A 25,149-nucleotide genomic window follows, 5' to 3' on the forward strand; every position below is an offset into this window, starting at 1 on the left:
AATATCAGTCACTCTGTTCTGCTTGGCTCCATTATATATACTCTGGCATTTCTACATTCTTTACATTTTCTCGACTAGAGCCGCATTGGTCCCTCAAGTCTCCATTTCACATACTCTGGCAGTTCTACATTCTCTACATTCTCTCGACTAGTGTCAGTAGTCAGTGCTGCTCCACTGCACCAGTATCTCGCTTCTCTCGAGAGTGTCAGTAGTCAGTGCTGCTCCACTGCTCCACCATCTCGCTTTACTCCATAGTGTCGATAGTGTCGGCGCTAAGCATCAAAAAAAAAAACTGAAATAATTTTTCTTTTTTCTAGAGATTAAAGATTAAGAAATGTAAACATTATACTATTACAAAAGTCCATCAGATAGGACATAGGGCTGGTACACTGAAAGTTTATTTTATACCATCCACAATTAAGATGGAAGATGCAAATATTGATGATGAGTTGCAACGCAAACAGACACTAGAACAACAACAGCAGCAGCAGCCACAACAGTCATATACTTCCCTTAGTACAACCGAACATAGTTTATTAGCAGTTGCCCAAGTGCTAAACAATCAGGCAGACTTTGGATTGACCGAGGAGAAGATCAAGGACGAAAAGTCTTTAGGCGAAGATGAGCGACTAATAAAACGACAAAAGACACAAGCTAGTGGACTACAAACCTCGAAAGAGTTGGAGGAACTAAAGCAAAAAGGGACTAATGAGAGTGATGAAAAAGGCCCAAAGGAAAAGGAAAAAGACCACGTCTCCAACAGCAGGGACCAACTCGTTCAGCAGGCTCAGAAACAATTGAAACAACAACAAGAGCAACAGGAGCTGTACTTACACAAATCATTAAAGCAACCAGATGCAAATGAAAAAAATGAATCGGTGTCTTTTGGTGATCAATCAACAGCTCATGCCACAAAGTCACTGCCGTTGCAGGAACAGGAACAGAATCTACTGTCACAGCTGCAACTGCAACTGCAACTGCAACTGCAACTACAGGGCCGGAAAAACTACTCATCTTCTGCTATACCTGCGGACTCTGAATTGTTTAACACCAATGCTGCTCATGCTGCATATACGTCTCTTTCCTCACAATACCAACATCTGACCCTTGATCCCACAAGAGCCATATTCACCCTGGCAAACCTTTCTGTTCTACCCTTGCCTATTGTAGCTGCCGACTACTTACCCCCACGTATACAATTGCTCATCAATACGTTGCCCAGCTTGGATAATTTGGCCACGCAGCTACTAAGAATCGTGGCAAGCTCTTCGTACAAAAAAATCGTGGATCTCGCATCCAGTCCAGATAGGCCCGAAGGAGCAACATATCGGGATTTGACATCGTTATTTGAATTTACAAAAAGGCTTTATTCTGAAGAAGATCCATTTCTAACCGTGGACCATATTGCACCTGGAATGTGGCATGTTGGCGAAGTAACTCCACAAGTATTCAAAAATAAAGAGCAGAGTATAGAGTCAACTTTGAGAAAAGTGAATTTAGCAACTTTTTTAGCAGCTACACTAGGAACGATGGAAATTGGGTTTTTTTACCTTAATGAATCATTTTTGGACATTTTCTGTCCAGCCAATGACTTGGATACTAAGAACAGTTTATCCGATGTGAATTATTCGGAGAACACATTTTCTTCGTTGGCAACTAGCATCCAATCAGGAACAGGTTCAGCTATTGGAGACAGGATAGGTAAACTATTGAAGCCACAGGCGATGCTTTATCTAGATCTTAAGACGCAGGCATATATATCGGCCATTGAAGCGGGGGAACGATCTAGAGAAGAGATATTGGAAGATATCTTACCTGACAACATGGCTGAAATCTTGTTAGCACGACGAAATGTTTCAATGCTATTACCGACCGAACTTGATTTTGTTGAGCGGTGTAAATCGAGAAAGCAGTTTTTATTAAATTACCAAGAAGAAACACAGCCACCACTTTCTGAGAATTTCAAATGGTTCACGTTCTTGAAAGACTTATTTGATTATGTGTCAAAGAATATGGGATATTTAATTTGGGGTAAATCAGGAAAACCAAGCCGGGAAAAGAGAGATGAGACTCCACTTCGCAGTCAAGAACTATATGACAGAATCAATGCACAAATGAACTATACTGTTAGTAGTAGTACTAGTGGCGGAGGCGGAGGAGCCAATGAAGAGTCTTCTCAGACCACTGCTGAAAATGGCAATGAGGACCATAGTAATTTACTCCCATCGGAAATAAGGGAGAAACAGATTAGGGTCAATGGACACAAGCCAAGTCAAAGGAGACCATGGACGAGGGAAGAGGAAAAAGCATTCAAGCATGCCATGGAGTTGAAGGGGCCTCATTGGTCGGCAATATTAGACCTATTTGGCAAAGGAGGAAAAATAAACGAAAGTTTGAAAAATAGAAGTCAAGTTCAGCTTAAGGACAAGGCAAGAAACTGGAAAGTGTTTTATTTGAAGAACGGAATGGATATACCTCATTACTTAAGAAGTGTTACTGGTGGACTAGATGATAAGTATAAGCGAAGTATTTCAAGAGCAGAAAAAACAGCAGCCGCACCTATTCCAAATGTGCAAAGACAAAATCAACAAGAAAATCAACGACAGGACCCTGTCAATCATAACAATACACAAACACTAGAAAAGAGCTAAAACTTAGTGAGAAATAAATTTAAAAGAAAAGAAAAACAAAAATAAGCTTCCGAGATGGATGTTTCTATTGCTTGATAAAATGAAAACATGGGTTTATCGGTACCTAGGGTGGAGACAACAGCTGGTGAAACAGCTGGTGCACCAAACTAACTCGAAGAGACAATATACTGACTAAAATACCTCCTTGCAATCCCCTTCATATAACTTGTGTAAACTAGTGTTTTTTTATTTTTTATTTTGGAAGGATACATATTGAGGTGAACGGGCTGTGAAGCTAATAAGTACCGGCTCAAGACTTTAATAGATTCAGAAACTAACTCACATTGTTCAACTTAATTTGTAGCTAGCCAGTGTCGGTAGAGTTGGTGTGCTCCACTATCTCGCTCTGCTCGATAGTGTCGCGGAGGGTGTGTTGTTTACATTTAAACCAAGTTTGGCGGACCAGGGAGAGAGATATTTTTCAAGAGTTATGCATTGAACCTATGTACAAGCTAATCATTATAATCTACACATGATTATTTATATTTAATCCATGCCTGGTAATAAAAACATTGCTTAGCAATGGAACATTCTAAAAAAGTAGCATTATTATTGAAAAAAAGAAAAGTATTTGGTTTGTAGCTCTTTTGTGTAGACTTACAAGTTACAAAGGTTGAGCGTATTTTAGTAAGTATCCAACTTTTCCAACAGATTTCTTCTTGGAAACAGTAGACACACAACACGGATTTAAAATTGATTGCATCTTTACACCCACGGGGTTAATTACTTCCTTACACACACGAGTTTGATTGCTTCCTTACTATCATACTACTTTCAACATACATACTATCATACATACTTTTCCATCTTTACTCTGCTCCTTATTCCCTTTAACACCTTTTCCTGCAAATTCTTCTCTCATCTTACTTACTCATTTTCACTAATTTTGTCTAGACTCATGTGAGAAAAACACTCAATTTTTTTGGGGTTTGTTTCATTATACATATTACTAAAAGAAGAACCTATATAAAGCCTGAATGAAAACCGCATTGTTTTTTCTTCCTCAACTTCTTTTGGTAGCATAAGATGAAGGACTTACAGTAGAAGACTACAAATTAGAAAAGCATTAGTTGGGGCCCAGGATGTACAATAAAACCTGTATGTTACTATTAACCAATGGTTTCTCTCTATTGTTTCAAAAACTGACTTTTTGGTTCTTTTTAGTTCAGGTTTTTAATTACAAATCATTTAGTGTTTATATCTTGTAAATTATTAACTCTATTGTTGTTCATTTTAGTGCTAACTTGTCAAAAAATAGCTTATAATTACACCCGTTTAGAGTTAAAACCACATTGTACTCTAGGTTAACATTTCTCCTAAATTTTAAGGCAGTCATATTGCCGCCCCTAATCTTGCGTCCTTACCCCCCTCCACTTTAAATCTCACTTGGTTTTGGATTTGGGATTTAACTCTCAATATTTGCTATATAATTTCTCTCATTCTCTTCCTTACTCTTTGTTCATCCGCCTTCCTCAATCCTTACAAACGTATATTAAGGGAACTTGACCAACATCAATAAATATAGCCGGATACTCTGAGTAGTTGCATGTAATGTCTTCCGTTTTTGGAGATTCAATAGTGACGATAGGACGACAAACATTGACCATTGAGTCAAAAAAAGAGCAGCTCCAACAACTGCAACAGCTGCAGCAACAACAACACCAACGACAACACCAACAACAACAACACCAACAACACCAACAACAACAACACCAACAACAACAACAACAACAACAATACAAATTGACAGACTGTAGCACAATATCCAAACAAATTGATCAGGCAAAAGTCAAGGCCAAAAAGCTTTATGAAGAAATCATTGCCATCAAGAAAAAAACACAGGATGCATCATTGCAATTGGTTTCGCAACATGTAAATGAAATACCTCGTAATTCGTGCAAATTGAAACTTTATAACACGTTGAGAGGTCATCAAAATAAAGTTGCTAAAATTTGCTGGAATACTGAATCCTCGAGGTTACTCTCTGCTTCACAGGATGGGTACATGATCTTATGGGATGCAGTCACTGGTTTCAAAAAGCAAGCCATTCAATTGGATAATCCCTGGGTATTAACTTGCAGTTTATCGCCCAACGAGAAAATGGTTGCTTCAGCAGGTTTGGACAACCATTGCACTATTTACAAGATAAAATCCGATACCTCAAACTATCCCGTGCAGCATTATCAAGATGACCAAACGGGTTATCTTCCAATGAGAACGGGGTTTTATCAATCGGTACAATCGATATTCAAAGGCCATACCGCTTATATATCCGATTGTGAATTTATTGGTAATAACTCAATTGTCACGGGCAGTGGTGATATGACATGTGCATTATGGGACATTACTAAAGGGTCAAAATCCCGTGATTTTATTGACCACATTGGCGACGTTCTATGCTTGAGTATATTCCCTAATAATGTATTGCTGGATAACCTATTTATTAGTGGCTCATCCGACGGATATGCCAAGATTTGGGATCTAAGACAACCAACGCCATCTCAAAACTTTAGAATTTCCAATAGTGATGTGAGTAGTCTAAAGGGGTTCCCTGATGGTAACGCATTTGCCATTGGATCTGATGATGCATTAATCAGATTGTTTGATTTAAGAAGCGACTGTGAGCTAGCTCAGTATTCGCTACTGCTGGTGCTAAAAAACAGTCATTTGACCGATTCTGAATTGCCGCAAATGACATTGCCACTACCACCACCACCACAAATTGCAAATGAAAAGCAACAAAATCAACATCATCAACATCACTTCAATACGAGTGGTATTGCTGCAACAGGTACATTTGGTAATAATACTCTAAGCGATAGGTCGAGTACAGACTCGAGAAATTCAATATTGGAAAACCGCGGTGTTTTTTCTCTTGACTTTGGCAAGAGTGGACGATTCCTATATGCTTGCTATTCAGATTACGGCTGTATTGTTTGGGATACTTTGAAAAACGATGTAGTAGGTACTATTGGTAATGATCATGTCAACAAAATTAATAATGTCAGTGTAAGTCCAGATGGCATCGCGCTAGCTACTTGTTCATGGGACGCTACAATAAAAGTATGGAGTGTGTAAATGTTTAAAATGTTTCGTAGTAATCAAGATATTCTTTTTCGTATTGTTCGACACTATCGAGCGAAGCGAGATAGTGGAGCAGCATTGACTAGTGACTCTATTGTTCGACACTATCGAGCGAAGCAAGATAGTGGAGTAGCATTGACTAGTGACATTGTTGTTCAAAGCGGCCAACAGATGAGAGTAGAGGGGGAGGAGGAGGAGGAGGATTGAACAAATTTAGAGTACTTTTATATTCATCAGTAAAACTCATCTCTACTTAGCTTATCTTCTTTCCCCATTCGCCCTAGGCTTCACCTGTATGTTTCTTAACATAATCCCATAAACTCTTCAACAAGGAATCAGGCAAAGTATACAAGTCCATAGTAAACTCACCGTTATCGACGTCATTCTTGATATTCATTTCATTCGTTCTATTATCAGTAACCATTTGAACAACCACAATCAAATCATCTTCACTTAATTTAGTTAGTCCATTAGACAATTTTTCTAAATCAATATTACCTTTGATTGCTCCCTTTGATTTCTTATTTTTGTCCCCAGCAACTTGATTTGACGATGATGGTCCATTACTCGATTCTAATTTTCTCTTTACCCCACTGGGACCATTGCTGTTATTGCTGCCTTCGTCAAAGGGCAAACTACCACTTTCAAGTAAAAATTTGTTCAATTGTGGGTTCTTGTTGGGTCCAACGGGGATCGAAATTACATGGTCATTGTGATACTTTTCTTGCAAGAAATTCAAATCGTGCTGGAACTTACGTTCACCTGGTTTACCATTTATCCCCAATATATGTACTACAATTGGAATATCAAACTCACCCCATCCTTGCTCTTCAACTATGAAAGGTTGTTGTTTTGTAACTCTAACTGGATTGGCAAACGTTGGATGCAAATGATAAGTAACCTTGTCCAAAATTTTGGCTGGTATTTCTGACCCTTGTGCATCAAGCATCGATATCGAAATTGACCATTTTCTCATTGGAAAATTCTCAACTGGTGGGAGATCTTTCATTACATGTTGCTCAGTGGTAATCCTAATGGTTCTTTTAACCTAATGCCATGTTAGTACTTCCATCTCCTTCTCCTAAACCTCTCTCCTTTTGGCATTACCTCGTCCCTCTTGTTATTAAAGCCTTCTTTTTTTTTTTTTGAGAACATACCTCCGACATTTCTGTGTTTCCTGCCTATTTTCTACCTCGTCAAGCTTGTTCCAAAGCGGTTGATCAGTTCCTATCCGAAAAAAGAAGTTCAAATAAAACCAACTTTGGCTATACAGCGATTGCGTTTGTTTCCACCTTTTTTTTTTCCTTCTTTCCCTTGAACTTTTTTTTTTTTGCAATTATCTTGTCACCCGGTTTTGAGGTTGGTTTCGTTGGACCTTCGCGCTGTTGAAAAATGATTTGTTGTTGATTCTTTTGCAATTACATGAGAGAGTTTGTTGGCACCATGTTGTAGTGAAAATGTGGTCACCATATTGGGACCAACTTTGGTGTATGTTATAGTTATAATTTTGTCAGGGTAAAAGTTTAGGTAAAAGTTGAGGAGGTTTGGTGCTGTAGCAGCAGTAGTTTAGGAGGTGGAGGATGATGCCAATGAGGCGATGGTGATGCTGGTGAAGCTGATCAAGCTGATCAAGTAATGATGCCGATGAGGCGCGAAAAGAGGTTTCTTTGATAAAGAGGTGTATTCTACACTGGTCTTCTACCGCAGGTGCTGCCTAGAAACGAGGTTCAACTGTTAACTAATCCCTTCCAATTAACACTATCGAGCAGAGCGAAATAGTGTCGTAACAAGCTACAAAGTGCTCACTATCGAGCAGAGCGAGATAGTGTTTTGTTCAAAAAGGGTTTTTGCTAGTCAGTGTTGTAACAAGCTACAAAGTGCAGCTCCACTAGCTCGCTTCGCTCCCTTGTGTTGTAACAAGCTACAAAGTGCAGCTCCACTAGCTCGCTTCGCTCCCTAGTGTTGTAACAAGCTACAAAGTGCAGCTCCACTAGCTCGCTTCGCTCCCTAGTGTTGTAACAAGCTACAAAGTGCAGCTCCACTAGCTCGCTTCGCTCCCTAGTGTCGCTATTGATGATTTTTGTGTTAGGCGGCGCGCGCGGAAGTGGTTTCCGTTTTTTGTTTTCCCGAGCCGAACTTGAAGTCATCACTAAAATGAAAAAAGTCAACAGTAATTGACCCTTTCTTTTTTAATTTCAGCTGGTAACAAGAGCAATGCTGTTTATTAGCCGGAACTTTGCCTCGTCATTCAAACCCGTGTGTAATAGCCTCTTGCACAATGCTCGTTTTTATTCCACCTTGGACTCTTCTAAATTAGTCATTGAGAAAACGACAAACCCTAAACCGCAAATTCCCCAAAATGAGCTAGTATTTGGTAAATATTTTACAGATCATATGCTTGAGATAGAATGGGACAAGGAAACTGGTTGGAAAAGTCCTAAAATTTCACCCTATCATAACTTGTCACTAGACCCATCGACTATTGTGTTCCATTACGCGTTTGAGTTATTTGAAGGTATGAAAGCATACAAGGGTGCTCAAGGAGAGATTCGAACTTTCAGAGGTGATAAAAATATGGTTCGAATGAATAAATCAGCAGAAAGAATAGCATTGCCACAATTTGACGGTGAAGAATTGTTAAAATTAATTGATCAACTATTAATTTTAGATAAGAAGTTCATTCCTCAAGGAAAGGGTTATTCCTTGTATATTAGACCAACTATGATTGGCACTTCTGCTTCTTTGGGAGTGAGCGTGCCTGATAAGGCATTGTTGTATGTGATTTGCTCGCCAGTGGGACCTTATTATTCGCTGGGGTTCAAACCCGTGAGTTTAGAAGCCACAGACTATGCAGTTAGAGCTTGGCCTGGTGGTGTTGGTGATAAGAAGTTGGGTGCAAATTACGCTCCATGTGTATTGCCCCAGTTGAAGGCCGCAGAAAAAGGGTTCCACCAAAACTTGTGGCTATTCGGTGATGAAGGTTATATTACAGAAGTAGGCACTATGAATGCATTTTTTGTATTAAAGGATGCAAAAACTGGTAAGAAAGAATTAGTCACTGCTCCATTAGACGGTACGATATTAGAAGGTGTTACAAGAGACTCAATTCTAGAATTGGCTAGAGATAGATTATCCCAGGATGAATGGGTAATAAGTGAACGCAAGTTCACAATACATGAGATCAAACAAGCTGCCAAGGAAGGTTGTTTGGTTGAAGCATTTGGTGCTGGAACTGCAGCTGTTGTTTCTCCAATTAAAAACATTGGCTACAAAGGTGAAGACATAAACGTTCCTATATCACTTGGAAACTCTGGTGAATTAACCGCACAAGTAGCTGAGTGGATAAGAAAGATTCAATATGGAGAAGAGGAGTACAAAGGTTGGTCAAGAATTGCCAAAGTATAAAAAAAAAAATATCATTACGAATTTTTATTTATGCATGCATTGATGTTGTCATTACAGATATAGATATATAGAGACAAGATTCTCAGAACTTTTTTTATTTTTATCCATTTCATTTCATTTGTTTATTTAGCAAGGCGATGTTTTATCAGGAAGTTCACCAATCTCTTTGATTATATAGTTCCTCTCCTCGTTTAAACTCGAGTCATGAAAACTTGCAGTATCAAAGGTTTTAAAAAACTCAATGAAATTCCCCTTATTTTTTATTAAAGTGTCATTTACTTTTTGAGTCCTTTTTGGATTTGCAATAAAGAATTTTAACAAGTGAAATCCTTCAAGTTGTAAATTCTTCAGTTTTTCACTAAGTAACATCATTGTATACTTTAGATTCTTTGTATCGGAAAAATATTTATTCAAAAATGCCAAGTTAGCCTTTTGAGATACTAGATCATTTAATAGTTTTACACTCTGCCTCTTAGTGACGTAATTATTAGATTTGATCAAATTATTTGTATGGGTCATAAACACCTCATAATTATTGGCTAGAAATTCAGAAACCAACTTCTTATTAATTGTTAAAAGATCATTCAATGTCATCATTGCATCACAAGCGACTTCAAAAGTACGATTTTGGACATATTCAAAAAAATTCCAAAATTCAGGACTATAAAGCACAAATTTGTTTATGGCTTCGAATTTAATACAATCTCGAAGAATTTGTCCCGAAATTAGTCCGCATTCAGGAGTCTCTGGTCCTCGGATTAGACAAGTTAGTATATCAGGGTGTTTGTTTAGTAAGTAGTCCACAACAGGAGGGGAAGAAGGTAGTAATGATGATGATGATGGTGGTGGTGGTGATGAAAGTCCCGCACCAGCTCCGGCACCAGCACTAGCACCAGCACTAGTTCCGGCGCCAGTACTAGTTCCATTTGCGACTCCATTTCGTCGTAACAAAACCAGGAATAGTTTAACAACATCTTTTCGAGAATCAAAGTCCAACTTGGCCAAATTGAACGTTAACAAATACAAACCATTTGTCAGTAGAATTTCATGTAATATATAATTTACTTGATCTGGTTGAGGCTCATTCTCGTCATCACCGTATATTATTGATTTGATTTGTTTCAAATGCCTCGAAGCTTCATCTTGGTATTTTTTAAAGCTAGTAGCGTCAGTATCTTTATAATCTAATTTAGTCAATTGGTCATTCAAGGCTCTTACTAGCTCTTGAGGAGTTTTGGGATTTCGCTTGAATAGGAATGCCATTTGTGCTTGTGATCAAGTATGATTACCGTGGAATAATCTGTCTTTGTCAATCTGTCTCTATCAAACTGTTTAATATGGCTTTGCAACTGCTTGACTTGGCTTCGGAACTGCTTGACTTGGCTTTGCAACTGCTTGACTTGGCTTCGCTTCTCGCCTACCTTTGCTCTATGTCAGTCAGCCTCTATGCTAATACCTCTATTACACTAGTCTGCCTCTTTGTTGATGCCTCTGCTATACTAGTCCACCTCTTTATCAATGCCTCTGCTATATTAGTCAGCTTCTTTGTTGATGCCTCTGCTATACTAGTCCACCTCTTTATCAATGCCTCTGCTACACTAGTCTACCTCTATGCTAATACCTCTACTACACTAGTCAGCCTCTGCTACACTAGTCTACCTCTTTATCAATGCCTCTATTACACTAGTCAGCCTCTGCTACACTAGTCTACCTCTTTATCAATGCCTCTGCTATACTAGTCAGCCTCTGCTACACTAGTCTACCTCTTTATCAATGCCTCTGCTATACTAGTCAGCCTCTGCTACACTAGTCTACCTCTTTATCAATGCCTCTGCTATACTAGTCAGCCTCTGCTACACTAGTCAGCCTCTGCTACACTAGTCTACCTCTTTATCAATGCCTCTATTACACTAGTCAGCCTCTGCTACACTAGTCTACCTCTTTGTTGATGCCTATGCTATACTAGTCAGCCTCTACTACACTGGCCTACCTCTTTATGAATGCCTCTGCTATCAGTTTAGTTTCTCTTTAAATGTTATGAATTCTTTTTTATAAGAAAAACCTTTTTAAGCTTTTTCATAACAATGTTGAGTTTACTACCCCCTTGCCTTTTTTTCTTGACAACAAACCTTAGAGATAAGCTGACGGCGGCGTTGGTAGACAGGAGAAATCCTCTTTATAGCACCCAGTTGCTAACCACAAAACTCTGGTTGTCAAGTCAAAATGAAAAACCTGGCCCCAAAAAAAAAATTGATAACCTTGACCTGTTGACCAACCTCAAACCTTTACTTATTTGTTTACCAGCTATTAATGAAAAACACTTGGAACATAAATAGCCCACGCAAGTCCCCTAATATAACCAAAGCTTTCCTCAATCCTTCAATCCTTCAATCCTTCAACTCTTTGAACTCCTTCCTCTCAAAGCTGCTTCTTATTGAATTTCATTGTGAGCTTTTTAATAAACAGCGCCAGTCTTTTAAGAAAAAGAAAAAAAAATAAAAAACCAGTATGCTCGATCACGTGATAGCGACAAAAGCGACAAAGTCAAAAGCGAAAGCGACAATGTCAAAAACGACAAAGTCAAAGTCAAAGTCAAAAGCGACAAAGTCAAAGTTAAAAACGACAAAATCAAAGTCCAAAACGACAAAGTCCGAAACGACATTGAGACATTGCAATTTGAAAAATCCATCATCATCGATTTCCATCATTGGCCAGCTTCTATTGTTTAGAAGAAAGGTTAGACGTATTGGAGCTATTACTGTTCGGTTACTTCAGCAGGCACAGCTTATAAGTCCCCCTCCGCGTGTGCGACCAGTTGCGTCTTTTCAACCAGTTCCTGGTTTGGCATTTATTGCATTGGTTGAGTTTTTTGCATTTATCTTATTACCATTTTACCTTTTGATTAAATGTCTTGGTTGAATGTATGGCACTCGATAAGAGTCAATAGGAGTAATCGACCGATATTAGCAGATAATGAGTATAATATCTTTATCAGAGACCACGTTGGGCTATACCAAGGGAAATCAAAAATAACCGACCATCAAGATGGTCGGTTATATCTAACTAATAAACGAATAATCTACTTTGATAATAAGGACTTTAGAAATAATAGCATCGCTGTAAATATTGATCAATTATCTTTAGCGGAATTAATCGATGGGTTTTTGAGATCATCCCCCAAAGTAAAATTATTTTTAAAATCGAGAAATAGTAACATTAATGGTGGTGGTGGTGGTGGTGATGATGATGATGATGGTGGTGGTGGTGTCTGGGTATGTAAGATTTGTTCTTTTAACAACTCAATCGAAAGAAAACTAGATTTGGATAATGACGAGGCACCCAAATGTATTGCTTGTGGCGTTCAATCGAATCGTTTCGATATAGAGAATATTTTAATAAATGCTAGATTGAAAAGGGAAAATCGTCAAAGTCCTATGCTGCTGAAATCTCAAGACCAACCTCAAGGCACAACAACAGACACTTTGGCTGCTAATGGACAATGTCCAATGTGTACTTTTATAAACCATAAATCAATAAAGTATTGCGAAATGTGTGGTACAGAATTGACCAATTTTTCAACTACGTTAGTAAGTAACGTTTCTTGTGTTTTGGAAAATCCCTTGAATTTGAAACTAGAATCTCCAGGGAAAGAACAGTATACAGATGATAATAGACCTTATGTCAAGGTAAGCTTTCACAAAGGTGGCGAGTCCAAGTTTTTTCAGGAAGTTGCCAATTTGATAGATGAATCCAAATGGGAGAATTTAAGATTGAAAGGTGGCATAAACCAAAATGCAAAGTTGTTGAAACCTCCAAAATTGACAGTTACGAAAAGTGGAGCTGGTATCCATGGATTGGAACAGATTGGTGAACAACAAAGGAAAAACAACGAGATTATTTTGAGCACTTCATTGGATGATTTGGAACAATTGATGTTTAAATATCAAGATTTGATGAAACTTTCATCTTCGTTTTCTAGTCTCGTATCAAAAAGTCCAGCAAGAACGATGGAAAAGAGTATTCCACCATTAAGCATCAGTAAAACATCAAAACTATATCATAATGAATTGAGTCGACACATTAGCGAATATCTCACCAATTTCAAATTGACTAAAAATACAGCAATGATTACATTACAAGATTTGTTTGCAGAGTATAATAGGTACCTTGTCCGTTGTCAGGGATTTGCTTGTCAATTAGTTGATGTTGGAGATTTCAAAAAACTGGTTGATTTATTTGAAACGTTGGATCTTCCATTTGTACAAAACAAGTATGATCAATCGGATTTGGTAGTTATAAGACCCAAGATTCACGCAGATTCATATGGCGAGTTTATTGTATTGTTTTTGAAGGAACAAGAACATCAGTTCAAAGTGAATGATTTGAGAAGTGAGATGATCAATGAGGGTGCAGTTGATAAAGAAGAAATTCATGAATCTGGATGTTATGGGTGTACCGTATCACATATCTCGCATGGGTTTAAATGGTCTTACACGATCACGATGGAGGAGCTTGAAAAAGCTGTCAAGAATGGCCAAATTGTAGTTGATCAGAATATTTCGGGTACTTTTTACTATGTGAATAAGTTTTCTTTTACACAAGACGAATGGAATGACGAGAAGGGGATTGAAGAGATCAAGAAGAGAATATTACAAGAACAAAACGATATAACTATGAGTATGAAAAGGGAGTATGAAAAAACAAAAGTAAACAACTTGATCAATTTGAATCCGGATTATGAGTTTGGAACTATTGTTGAAACAGGAGATAGTAATCAACTTGACACGAACATTGATACTGTACCTATTGAAAAATCTCCTATAGACATAAAATTGAATGGACTCGAAGGGTTAAAGTTTTGAAATCAACACAAGTCTCATCACTCTCTATATCAACACAAGTCTCATCACTCTCTATATCAACACAAGTCTCATCACTCTCTATATCAACACAAGTCTCATCACTCTCTATATCAACACAAGTCTCATCACTCTCTATATCAACACAAGTCTCATCACTCTCTATATAGTCTCATTACTCTCTCTATATATCAACTCTCTTTCTTCTCTTGTCCTCTCACACAATTTTTTGCACCCAATAAAAATTTCAACATCGCACAATTTGAACAACCAGAGAAATTGAAAAAAAACCGAGTTTGCAAGGAGTTATCAGGGAAATACCGAGGTAAAGACAAAGACAGAGGCAAAGGGAAGGGAAAGAGGACAGAGGAAAGAGACTAAGAGGATAGAGGATAGAGACAGAGACAGAGAAAAGCGCTTAATTTTGAGATTATGAGTTATGGAGGGGAATCTTCATCATATAGAAAGCATAATACGGTACTGATGAATGAACAGCAACAACTGGCACAGGCGCAGTCACAGTCACAGTCACAGGCACAGGCACAGGTGCAGTCGCAGTCGCAGTCACAGAAAAGCCAAATCCAACAAGCTCAGCAAGCTCAGCAGGCTCAGCAATCACTTCAAGCTCAGCAGTATCAACAATCTAGCTTTCAACTGACCTTGACACAAACTTTACCCACAAACAACCCACTCCTACCGCCAACTTCAGCAAGTGCATCCAATTCTCATTTACACCACCATTTCCAATCAGGTATACCGAATCATATGCCAACGATTCCGCATCCTACATTAATGGCATCGAATTCGATTCTAACGTTGGGTCCATTTAAACACCGCAAGGATTTAACCAGGGAATCGGTATTGTCCACATATCAGGTTATTGGCTATATAGCGTCGGGCACATACGGGAAAGTATACAAAGCTAAGTTACGTTGTGATCTGAACAAGAAGGATCAAGAGGGAGAAGGCATTAAAGGAGATGTGACGGATTTGAATGGCAATAGAATGGTGAAAAGTGGCCTTGTTGAGGGGAAACTAAAGAGATCTTTGAATGAAGTCGAGGCCAAGGGTGAAGTGACGCATGGAGATTCTCGCCGACTGGATTCCGCCGCTGCTGGATTACCACAATACTATGCGATAAAAAAGTTCAAAAGCGACAACCATCATGGAAATAACAATAACAATAATAACAACAACAACAACAACAACAACAACAGCGGTAACAATAATATTGTCAATTTAAATGTAAAGAACAGCTCGACCCATGATCTTACCGGGAACGAGACAGTACACTACACGGGCATAAGTCAAAGTGCCATACGGGAAATGTCACTTTGTCGCGAGTTAAACAATAAAAATATCACCAGACTTATCACTATCATTCTTGAGAATAAAAGCATTTATATGGTTTTTGAATTTTGTGAACACGATTTATTGCAAATCATTCATTATCATTCCCACCCCGAGTTGAAACCCATACCATTACAAACAATCAAATCTCTTACATGGCAAATATTGGACGGAGTTACATTTTTACACAAGAATTGGATATTTCACCGAGATTTAAAACCAGCAAATATAATGGTTACCTCTAATGGATGCGTTAAGATTGGAGATTTGGGATTGGCGCGTAAATTCAATAATCCTTTACAAAGTTTGTACACGGGAGATAAGGTAGTTGTTACGATATGGTATAGGGCACCTGAGCTATTATTGGGGACGCGACACTATACACCAGCGATTGATCTTTGGGCAGTTGGGTGTATCGTTGCCGAACTACTATCACTTCGACCAATATTCAAAGGAGAAGAAGCCAAAATTGATATCAATAATAAGAAACTGGTTCCTTTTCAAAAAAACCAGTTTCAGAAAATCGTGGAGATCTTGGGTACACCTAATCTCAGCAACTGGCCACTGATTAACAAGTACCCTGAGTATCAGTCATTTGTTCAGCTGATCACTACAAATTATTCGTCAAGTTTATCGCAATGGTACAAGATGATTGGAGGAAATAACAAGCAATGCCTTGAATTATTATATGGATTGTTAAAGTATGATCCTGAGGTGAGGTTAACTGCAGATCAAGCATTAGTTCATCCGTTTTTTTTGGAGTTGCCTAAAGTTAGCGAAAATGCATTTGAAGGGTTGGATTTGAAGTATCCCAATAGGAAGATTTATGCTGATGATCATGATATGGTTCAAGGAGGAGGAATAAAAGGAGGAGGAGGAGGAGGTGGTGGTGGTGGTGGTGGAGCAGGAGCAGTAGCAGCGGGAGCAGTAGCAGCAGCAGGAGGAGTAGCAGCAGCAGGAGGAGGAGGAGTAAAAGGAGCCGCAGGCGCAGGCAATAATAGCAATGCAAGTAGTAAGAGAAACGGGATTGATGATGGTGGTAGTAATAAAAGAAAACGAATTTAGAGGAGAAATGTACAGGTAGAAAGTGTATAAAGTTTGTATCGATGGTGGAATAACCTGTTAAATATAAGTTTTCAATACGGACCATGAAGGAAATCTAACTTGAGCAATACAAAAGCTTGAAGACACGGTTTTGATACTACATACTGCTCCACTAGCTCGCTTCGCTTCCTAGTGTTGTTAATAAAGAGATTGTGGAATCCGGTCCCCATGGCGATATTATCAACACCAATGATGAGACGCCGTGGTATTACGCCGCGGGCGGTACGAGGTGGACGTAGAATTAGGCCGTCGTTCAGGCCGTTTAGGCGGCTTCCTACGGCGGAGTCGCGGAGTCGCGTTTTCGTCCTTGACCAAAGTTTCTTTCTTCTTTTACCACCAAACCAACCTCTTTTAATGGTAAGAAAGGTTAAAACAAGCTGCTAAATAGTTGATAGTAGGATATAAGAAGTAGAGTAACGGGGGATAATGAAGCTAGACGACATATATACCGAGAAGCAATTGATTTATAATAGTCCTATTTCGGACATTTGTAAAGCGAAACCAGTAAACAGAGTTATTGATAACGATGATGATTCCACTGATGATTCTACATGGGTGTGTTTGAAGATAGTAGATGTTGATTTCAAGATCCCGCCTCATTCTATTCGACGAGAAATAGAGGCAATCAAGAGGTTGCAGCCACATAAAGGGATAGTGCACTATATCAAAGATTTTCAAATTATCGATGATGTTATTCTTGTTGAGAGGTACTATGCAATGAATTTGAGTCAATTGATCAATAGTGAAAGATACTGCAAGAAGAGGATAAAGTACAACTTAAATGAACCTAGTGAACAGCCCAAGTGTGTTTTGACCAATATAATTAATCCAATTGAGATACAACAGTTTTTAACAGTTTTCATTGATGCTTTACACTTTATTCATGCTAATGAGATAATCCACCGAGATATCAAGCCGAGTAATATATTGTTTGCAAGCAATGAGCTTAAGAATCCTGTAATTGCTGATTTTGGGATTTGTTATGACTACAAGTCACCGCCATTAGATGAACCGATTCACGAAAAGTATATCGATGTATGCACGGGGATATATAAGCTGCCTGAGTTGTTGCTTGGTATGACCAATTATTCGTATGAGATTGACGTATGGTCACTAGGAATTATCTTGACAATTTTGTATTCAAAGAATTTCAAGAGTGTATTGTTGCAAGGAGAGGGCGAGGAATTGGATGAGATGAACAATGAGTCGAGCATAAGTGATTTACATCTATTGAGTTGTTTGTTTAAGAATTTCGGTACGCCTTATTACGACGAGGGTAAAGAGGATCTGAAAGCGGACGAGGAGGATGAGGAGGAGGAGTTGTTATGGAAGGAATTATCTAATGATGAATATCACTTTAAGAAATTCAATTTGAAGAAATTTAAAAGAAGACCGATTGATGAATTAATACCAATTTGTAATGATGATTTGATCAAAAAGCTATTTATAGGAATGATTAGATATGATCGTGAAAAGAGAATTACCAGTAAGGAGTTGTATGAAGTAATTAGACACTAGGGAGCGACACTAGGGAGCAGAGCGAGCTAGTGGAGCAATACTGATTTGCTTGTTATAACACTATCGAGCGACACTAGGAAGCAGAGCGAGCTAGTGGAGCAATACTGAATAGCTTGTTATAACACTATCGAGCGACACTAGGAAGCAGAGCGAGCTAGTGGAGCAATACTGAATAGCTTGTTATAACACTATCGAGCGACACTAGGAAGCAGAGCGAGCTAGTGGAGCAATACTGAATAGCTTGTTATAACACTATCGAGCGACACTAGGAAGCAGAGCGAGCTAGTGGAGCAATACTGAATAGCTTGTTATAACACTATCGAGCGACACTAGGAAGCAGAGCGAGCTAGTGGAGCAATATTGAATAGCTTGTTATAACGCTATCTCGCTTCGCTCGATAGTGTCGATAGTGCCGATAGTGTTGATAGTGAAGTTGGAGTCGTACCTCTCTTAACAAAATTAACTCAAATGTTTTTTTTCTTTTTTTTACAGATTTTCAACCCTTCTTAACAAAACTCTTTAGATAAAAAAACGAGTGTGTAAAAAAGTGTCTGCTGTGAAGTTTGAAACAAAAAATGTCTGCAGAGATATAAACGTGTCTGTGAATACAAAAAAGAGTGTCTGGGCGCTCTCGGAATAACAGAAGAGTATCTTTACATCATAATGCTACCCGCAAGGAGTTATGGTTAAGAACATTATCTCCGAATTAACAAAGCGTGCAGTAAACGTTTGTTATATAAAATTACCTTACAAATTGAATATTGCATATTACATTAAAATCATAAAGTCAAGAACAGTGGTACCCGATTTTTAGAGGAACCTCAATATAGTAAACCAGGTGAATGAAGTGAAATGAAAAATTACTATTAATGGATAATACTAAAAGCTCCTTAGCAAAATGAACTAATAAGATTTTGAAATGATCACCTTTCATTCCAATCTGACCAGTTTTTGGGTTTTTTTATTGTTTTTTTTTTGCTCTACTGTTTTAACCGGTAGCCTCCAAATAAACCCGGTTTAAGCCTTATCTTTTGCAGGGTTAATAGTTACAGTTGCTACCAGTTGTGGTAGCGGTAGCGCACTTTCATAGTAACAGTAACAAGTAGCAGTGGGAGAGATGTCTTTAGTACATAAGGAATCACATTAACCGATAAATTTTTCTACTCTTTTATATCTTTTCCAATATCAAGATAAGATTCATTACCAGAGAAGTTTAGCTAGTAACAGTAGCTAGTAATATAAGACCATCCTAGACCAACTCTTTGATTTGAGTTACTGACCCGCAACTGTGTTCTCCAACTTGAGTTTCCTCGTCGACTGAGTCTTTGATTGACCTTTTTTTTTTTTTTCATATCAAGGGTTCCTTTCAAACGAGGATTAATTTAACCAACCTTACCAACTAATAGGTTACCACTATTGGTACTACAGTAGGGTCAGGTAGGGTTAACACCTGGCATTATCATTAGGCAAAATACCATCACCAGGCAAAATATTCATCTATTTTTTTTACAAGCTATATATATAACAGCATCTATTTCTAACAAGCTATATATTACAGGATCTATTTTTTTTTCCACCTATAGCTAGTCATTATGCATTTATCAAAAGGTATCAATAAGTTATCATTAGATTCTATCGCACCAGATTTCAACAGTATCAAGCTAATAAACCCATATTTGAAGGATAAGCGTCAAGAATTTGGTGCTATAGGCAAGGACGATGATGACGACTACTTTTCACAACCGTTGAACATTAAGAATATTGATTACGATTTTTTGGAAAAACAATTTCAAATCTATAAATATTATCCACAATATATTCACAATCAAGAAATTTCCACACCTGTGTTAAGAGACTTGATTGTGGATAAGCCAATATATCACGATGCTAACAAACATGTCAAATTGAAGAAGAAGAAGAAGAAGAAGGAAACTTTGAAGGAGGCAAGACAACTGCGTAAGCAGAAAAGGGAAGAGAAGAGAGAATTGAGACATGAACAAAAAGAAGAGGCTAAGGAAATGAGAATGAGGAGTAAACAAGAGAAGAAAGAGCATAAGCACCAGCACCAGGCCAAACAGAATTATTGTGGTCACTACATGAAGAGGATTAACAGTTTCAATACAGCCAATAGTGGACAAATGGGTCAAGGACAAGTCAACCAAGGACAAGTCAACCAAGGACAAATCAACCAAGGACAAGTCAATCCATACCAGATGAAGACGCTGTTTAGCATCAATATGACGTCAATGTCGAGAACAAATTCTGAAGTTTCACAATTGTCTAATAAATTTTCACACAACACCACAATTGAAGATATCGAGTGCTCGGAAGAAGAAGAAGAAGATGATGATGAGCCCGATAGAGCAGAATTGAACTACGATAGCGAAAAAACTGAGGTTGATGAAGAAGGGTTTGATATGATTACATTCAACAATCCATTTGCTAATGGTGGTGACCCCAACAAACTTGCAGCGTCGTCTTCAGTAATGATGAAGCAATCATCATCATCATTTAGCAACCGTCAACCTTTACAGTACCCACAACCAATATCAAGAAACAATTCTGTCAACATTAATTTGAACTCGACCAATTTTACAAACCCCTTATTACAACAACACAATCAAACACTCCCACAAAGAAGATCTTCCTCGACCACATTAATCAACAATAGCCAAAACTCATCGCAGAATAGGTATAATTACAATTATCCCACTAATGTTCAAAACAAGAAATCTACATCAATTACATTCAAATTTAAAAATTATTTCGGTAAACTGGCACCACAACAAAACGATGAGAATGAGATTCAGCAAGTAAGAGGAGACAGCAGTGAAGAAGAAGAAGAAGAAGAGGGGCATGACTTTAAAAGTGGTAGTGGTAGTGGCAGTGGAGGCAATACAGTAGATGAGAACTTTACCAAGCGGAAAACACCACAAGCACAGTATAAACTAAACCATTCAAATGCCAAACCACCACATATATATACTACTGCTACTACTGCTACTGCTACTACGGCCACCACCACCACCACCGGTACAATTGAAGAAAACAACCGCAGAAAACCAATACCACAAATACAACCAATCGGTGTACCTAGGATAGCTGAATTCAGTTCCATTCCTATTAAGAAATCCAACACATTTGATCAAACCAAGAGTGCCAAAACAACGTTTAAAAATAAACTCAAGATGAGATTGACCAATGACGCGTCAATTAAAAAAAGACACAGTGATCAGTTTGGTATGTATCATATTTTTTTTATTATTATACTAACAAATTAAAGTAAAATATCCTACAGGGTAAGAGAGATCAATGATGACAAACCAAAACCCCCCTCACTCACCCCTCATCTTACGGGACAGCAAATAAGAAGCGATACTGCTCCTTATTATTTGTTTTTTTTGGGCTTGATAATTTTTTTTTTTCTTTTTTAGATCAGGGGTCCCCGCATTTTGAAGAGGCCAAAAAAAAAAATAAAACAAAATACCTTTGCTAAAAAAAAAAGAAAGAACTTTGAAGAAGGAGAAAAAGGAGACAAGGAGACAAGGAGACAAGGAAGAGAGAAGATTAGAGGAGATTGGGATAAGTGACGTGGATTATAGATAGGGAAAATGTGTTTTTCTTTTTAAGAGGGAATGATATCTAAAACTATTGTGTCGCTGACTATTATTGCATTTTGTGTCATTTATAAGAAAATAAGAAAGTGGGGTAAAAACTAAAAACATCATTACACAAACCATTTGAAGTTGGTCACTTGGTAGTCAAGTAGGAAGGAAGGTAGTGCATAATTGAACAATAATTTACTAGTAGATGCAGAACAACAAGAGTTGAAAAAAAACTTTTGCGCTAGCCTGGGGATATTAAGCGCGAGAACATTAGAGGTAGCTGGCTCTTGTCCAGCTGGGACATAAAGCGAGAGAAAATTAGAGCTAGCTAGGTAAAAGCCAGCTGGTACATAAAGCGAGAAATAGAGCCCAGAGCCCAGAGCCTAGAGCCAGCTTGGCTTCAAATGAATCAAAATTGCCGCCATCTTTTTTTTTTCTTTTTTTTTAATTTGATAATAAAAAAGTTGTTCAAACTTTGTTTATGGAAGGAATTATTAAATGTTTTTGGTTTTTGAATCACTCGCCCATTTTTTTTTTATAAAAGGTCATGTTCAATATTTTATGTCTGACGGTTTGTGTCTTTTTTGTGTCTGTTTGTACGATTAGACAAAAAAACAGACACAAAGTCTCAACGGATAGATCTATTGCGAAGGAAAAAACTAGTTAGACACAAGTTTTGTTATAAGAGTCAAGTGGTATATGGAGCTGAGCAAAACTAGTTAGACACACACGTTTTGATATAAGAGTCAAGCTGGGCTTGCTTTTTTTTCCCCCAATAATTGCTGAGGGGCGGCGCCTAATTCAATTAATCTTTGTTGGTAGCAGCTAGTGTGTGCTCCGTTCAGCTCCACTATCTCGCTCTGCTCAATAGTCTCGTTCATGAGAACTAATCGCAATTATAATTTATTCGATCGCAAGTGCATCCAAACATCAACACAAAAGTCGAAATTTTTTTTTTTATATTAAGCAATCAAACCCTAAAAGGAAGAATTATTTTCCCACACACATCTAATCAACATGAGCCTTATAGCTATATACTACAACTCCAAACAAATATTCAAAGATTACTACAAACATCAAAGATTATTATTTTACTATTCCTACAAACCTCAAAGATTATTATTTTACCATTTTTACAAAGTCAAAAAATGCCCCACCACCATTAAGAAAAATGACTGATGCTATTCTTGTCTGACTGGTTTCAATTTTTGTCTGGTTTCAATTTTTGTCTGATTATTTTATTTTTGTCTTTTTTTTTTCCATTTTCAATTTTGTCTTAAAATTTAAATTTCAAATAATAAAATAAAATTTGGACAATTAAATCTTTTTCTTTTTAAAGAGAAGAAGTGAAGATAACAAGGACAAGGACAAGCAATACCAGCAAGGGCAAGGCAATATTACTAGGACAGTACGCATAGCACCCCAGGAAGTAATAAGTTTTAATAAGAAATTCCCCAGGTGTGCGAGCAACCAATAAAAGAGCAAAGATTTTGTTTCACAAACTGAGACTAGCCTCCCGTGATTGTGCGTGTTTAACTAGTTCGATCCCGGATTAATTGAGATTTTTCCTATTTGGCCCGCATCGAGTTATATCAACGAGTTTGGCAAGAAAAACATTTGTTTTATCATACTGTTTTTTTGTTGTTGTTGTTGTTTTTTTGCTAAATACAAGCTATCTGCTACGACAATATTTTTACCGAAGTTGTCCCCCAATAGTCGCTCCTTAATTTACAAACCCCAATCCCCAGGTCCCTCCTAATCCCGAGGTTCTTCCTAATCCCCAGGTCCCTCCCTGAAATCACCAAGTTTTCCATTTTCCCCAGTGAATCCCATTTTGTCATATTTTGCATTATTTATTGTTTCCACGACAAGTTTTCTTCTCTAAAAGTGCATTATCATCATTTTTACATTACGATCTCGAACCCCGCCCCACCCTTTATTTACTTTAATTGGTTTATTCACCCCCCCCCTTCTCTTGATTTAATTTACTAACTATGTCTAAAATAGAAGTTGTAACAGAAAATGTTACCAATGGTCATACTGGCGAAGTGCAAACAATACAATACACACAATCACAAATGGTTGGACACGGCTCTTTTGGTGTTGTTTTTCAAACACAAATAATGCCAGCAAATGAAATATGTGCAATGAAACGAGTGTTACAAGATAAGAGATTTAAAAATCGAGAATTGCAAATTATGAAGCTAGTTCACCATCGAAATATTGCCGATTTGAAATATTACTTTTACACAAACAATGATAAAAACGAATTGTATTTAAACCTTATCTTGGAATTTGTACCTGAAACTTTATACAAGGCTAGTCATTATTATGTATCAAAAAGATTGAGCATGCCGCCGTTGGAAATTAAATTGTACACTTACCAAATGTTTAGAGCACTAAACTATATTCATTCACAAGGTATATGTCATAGGGATATCAAACCACAAAACCTTTTAATCAACCCATCAACAGGAGAGTTGAAATTGTGTGATTTTGGATCAGCCAAGATTTTGAACCCTCAAGAACCAAACGTTTCATATATTTGTTCTAGATATTATCGTGCACCAGAATTGATCTTTGGCGCCACTAACTACACAACTAAAATTGACGTATGGAGCGCAGGATGTGTTATGGCCGAATTGATCTTGGGACAACCATTGTTCCCCGGAGAATCTGGTATTGATCAATTGGTTGAAATTATTAAAATATTGGGCACACCAAGTAAAGATCAAATCAAAAATATGAATCCAAACTATATGGAACACCGGTTTCCTCAAATTAAACCAATTCCATTAAATAAGATTTTCAAGAAGATGTCTCATGACTGTATACAATTTTTGATTAAAGTATTGCAATATAGTCCAATTGATAGAATTTCATGTATTGAAGCACTTTGTGATGGATATTTTGATGAGTTAAGAAATCAACAAACTCAATTACCAAACTACCGTAAACTATTTTCACAAAACCTACATTCTGGTGGTAACTCTCATCAACACCACAATGCGGCACAATACCAAATATATAATTCCCAACCGGATATGAAACCATTACCTGAATTGTTTGACTTTGATGATCGAGAATTGAGTGTAGCTCCACAATTGAATTCAAAGCTAATACCTTCATGGGCATGGAGTCATTTACAGTTGAGTAAACAAATAAATGGATTGAATGAGTTTGTTCCAATGACTAGTGAAGAATTAAAGGTTAGTTTAGATTGATTAAGAAAAGAGGATGAAATGAGATGAGACGAGACGAGACGAGACGAGACGAGATGAGACCAACTGTTGTTTATTTTCTTTAATAGATATTTATTAATGATGATAAGATGGTTTTTTTTTTTTGGAGGATGTAGTTTTTCTTGATCTGGTCAGAACTGATTTGGAAAAGAGTCTAGTTCTCTAAAGTAGCAAATATGTATATTTAAATATACAGGAGTGTGATGTGATAGTCTGACACAACTGTGTACAAAAGAGCTCAAAAAGATATATACAATAGTCAATACGAGACGCCTCTTCAATCAAAACCTTG

The 25,149-nt window shown here is 37.6% G+C and overlaps 9 protein-coding genes across 9 annotated transcripts; 7 read left to right on the top strand and 2 right to left on the bottom strand. All coding sequences in view use genetic code 12, as the record gives it.

Annotated features, from left to right (window-relative positions):
• Nucleotides 1-422: 422 nt before the first annotated feature.
• TBF1 (Tbf1p) lies at nt 423-2,651 on the top strand (the record flags this gene model as incomplete). Its single annotated transcript, XM_049324892.1, has 1 exon — nt 423-2,651. One exon carries the CDS (start codon nt 423-425, stop codon nt 2,649-2,651), a length of 2,229 nt encoding a protein of 742 aa, XP_049179369.1.
• Nucleotides 2,652-3,772: 1,121 nt separating this feature from the next.
• Nucleotides 3,773-5,981, top strand: STE4 (G protein subunit beta; the record flags this gene model as incomplete). Its single annotated transcript, XM_049324893.1, has 3 exons — nt 3,773-3,788; nt 4,261-5,753; nt 5,835-5,981. 3 exons carry the CDS (start codon nt 3,773-3,775, stop codon nt 5,979-5,981), a joined length of 1,656 nt encoding a protein of 551 aa, XP_049179370.1.
• Nucleotides 5,982-6,054: 73 nt separating this feature from the next.
• Nucleotides 6,055-6,940, bottom strand: TAF14 (TATA-binding protein-associated factor; the record flags this gene model as incomplete). The annotated part of the gene is made up of 2 exons (XM_049324894.1): nt 6,055-6,822; nt 6,932-6,940. 2 exons carry the CDS (start codon nt 6,938-6,940, stop codon nt 6,055-6,057), a joined length of 777 nt encoding a protein of 258 aa, XP_049179371.1.
• Nucleotides 6,941-7,988: 1,048 nt separating this feature from the next.
• BAT21 (branched-chain-amino-acid transaminase) lies at nt 7,989-9,179 on the top strand (the record flags this gene model as incomplete). The annotated part of the gene is made up of 1 exon (XM_049324895.1): nt 7,989-9,179. One exon carries the CDS (start codon nt 7,989-7,991, stop codon nt 9,177-9,179), a length of 1,191 nt encoding a protein of 396 aa, XP_049179372.1.
• Nucleotides 9,180-9,305: 126 nt separating this feature from the next.
• On the bottom strand, nt 9,306-10,442 carry HYM1 (Hym1p; the record flags this gene model as incomplete). Its single annotated transcript, XM_049324896.1, has 1 exon — nt 9,306-10,442. One exon carries the CDS (start codon nt 10,440-10,442, stop codon nt 9,306-9,308), a length of 1,137 nt encoding a protein of 378 aa, XP_049179373.1.
• Nucleotides 10,443-12,085: 1,643 nt separating this feature from the next.
• VPS36 (ESCRT-II subunit protein) lies at nt 12,086-14,041 on the top strand (the record flags this gene model as incomplete). Its single annotated transcript, XM_049324898.1, has 1 exon — nt 12,086-14,041. The coding sequence occupies one exon, from the start codon at nt 12,086-12,088 to the stop codon at nt 14,039-14,041; it is 1,956 nt and encodes a 651-aa protein (XP_049179374.1).
• Nucleotides 14,042-14,521: 480 nt separating this feature from the next.
• On the top strand, nt 14,522-16,453 carry SSN3 (cyclin-dependent serine/threonine protein kinase; the record flags this gene model as incomplete). The annotated part of the gene is made up of 1 exon (XM_049324899.1): nt 14,522-16,453. The coding sequence occupies one exon, from the start codon at nt 14,522-14,524 to the stop codon at nt 16,451-16,453; it is 1,932 nt and encodes a 643-aa protein (XP_049179375.1).
• Nucleotides 16,454-16,918: 465 nt separating this feature from the next.
• On the top strand, nt 16,919-18,010 carry CAK1 (cyclin-dependent protein kinase-activating kinase; the record flags this gene model as incomplete). Its single annotated transcript, XM_049324900.1, has 1 exon — nt 16,919-18,010. The coding sequence occupies one exon, from the start codon at nt 16,919-16,921 to the stop codon at nt 18,008-18,010; it is 1,092 nt and encodes a 363-aa protein (XP_049179376.1).
• A 1,592-nt stretch (nt 18,011-19,602) lies between these two features.
• KGF56_003557 (GSK family serine/threonine-protein kinase) lies at nt 19,603-24,839 on the top strand (the record flags this gene model as incomplete). Its single annotated transcript, XM_049324901.1, has 2 exons — nt 19,603-21,250; nt 23,623-24,839. 2 exons carry the CDS (start codon nt 19,603-19,605, stop codon nt 24,837-24,839), a joined length of 2,865 nt encoding a protein of 954 aa, XP_049179377.1.
• Between the last annotated feature and the right edge of the window lie 310 nt (nt 24,840-25,149).

This window comes from Candida oxycetoniae, assembly GCF_023343755.2.
Source record: "Candida oxycetoniae strain CBS 10844 chromosome Unknown scaffold31, whole genome shotgun sequence".
NCBI classification, from domain to species: Eukaryota; Fungi; Ascomycota; class Pichiomycetes; order Serinales; family Debaryomycetaceae; genus Lodderomyces; species Lodderomyces oxycetoniae.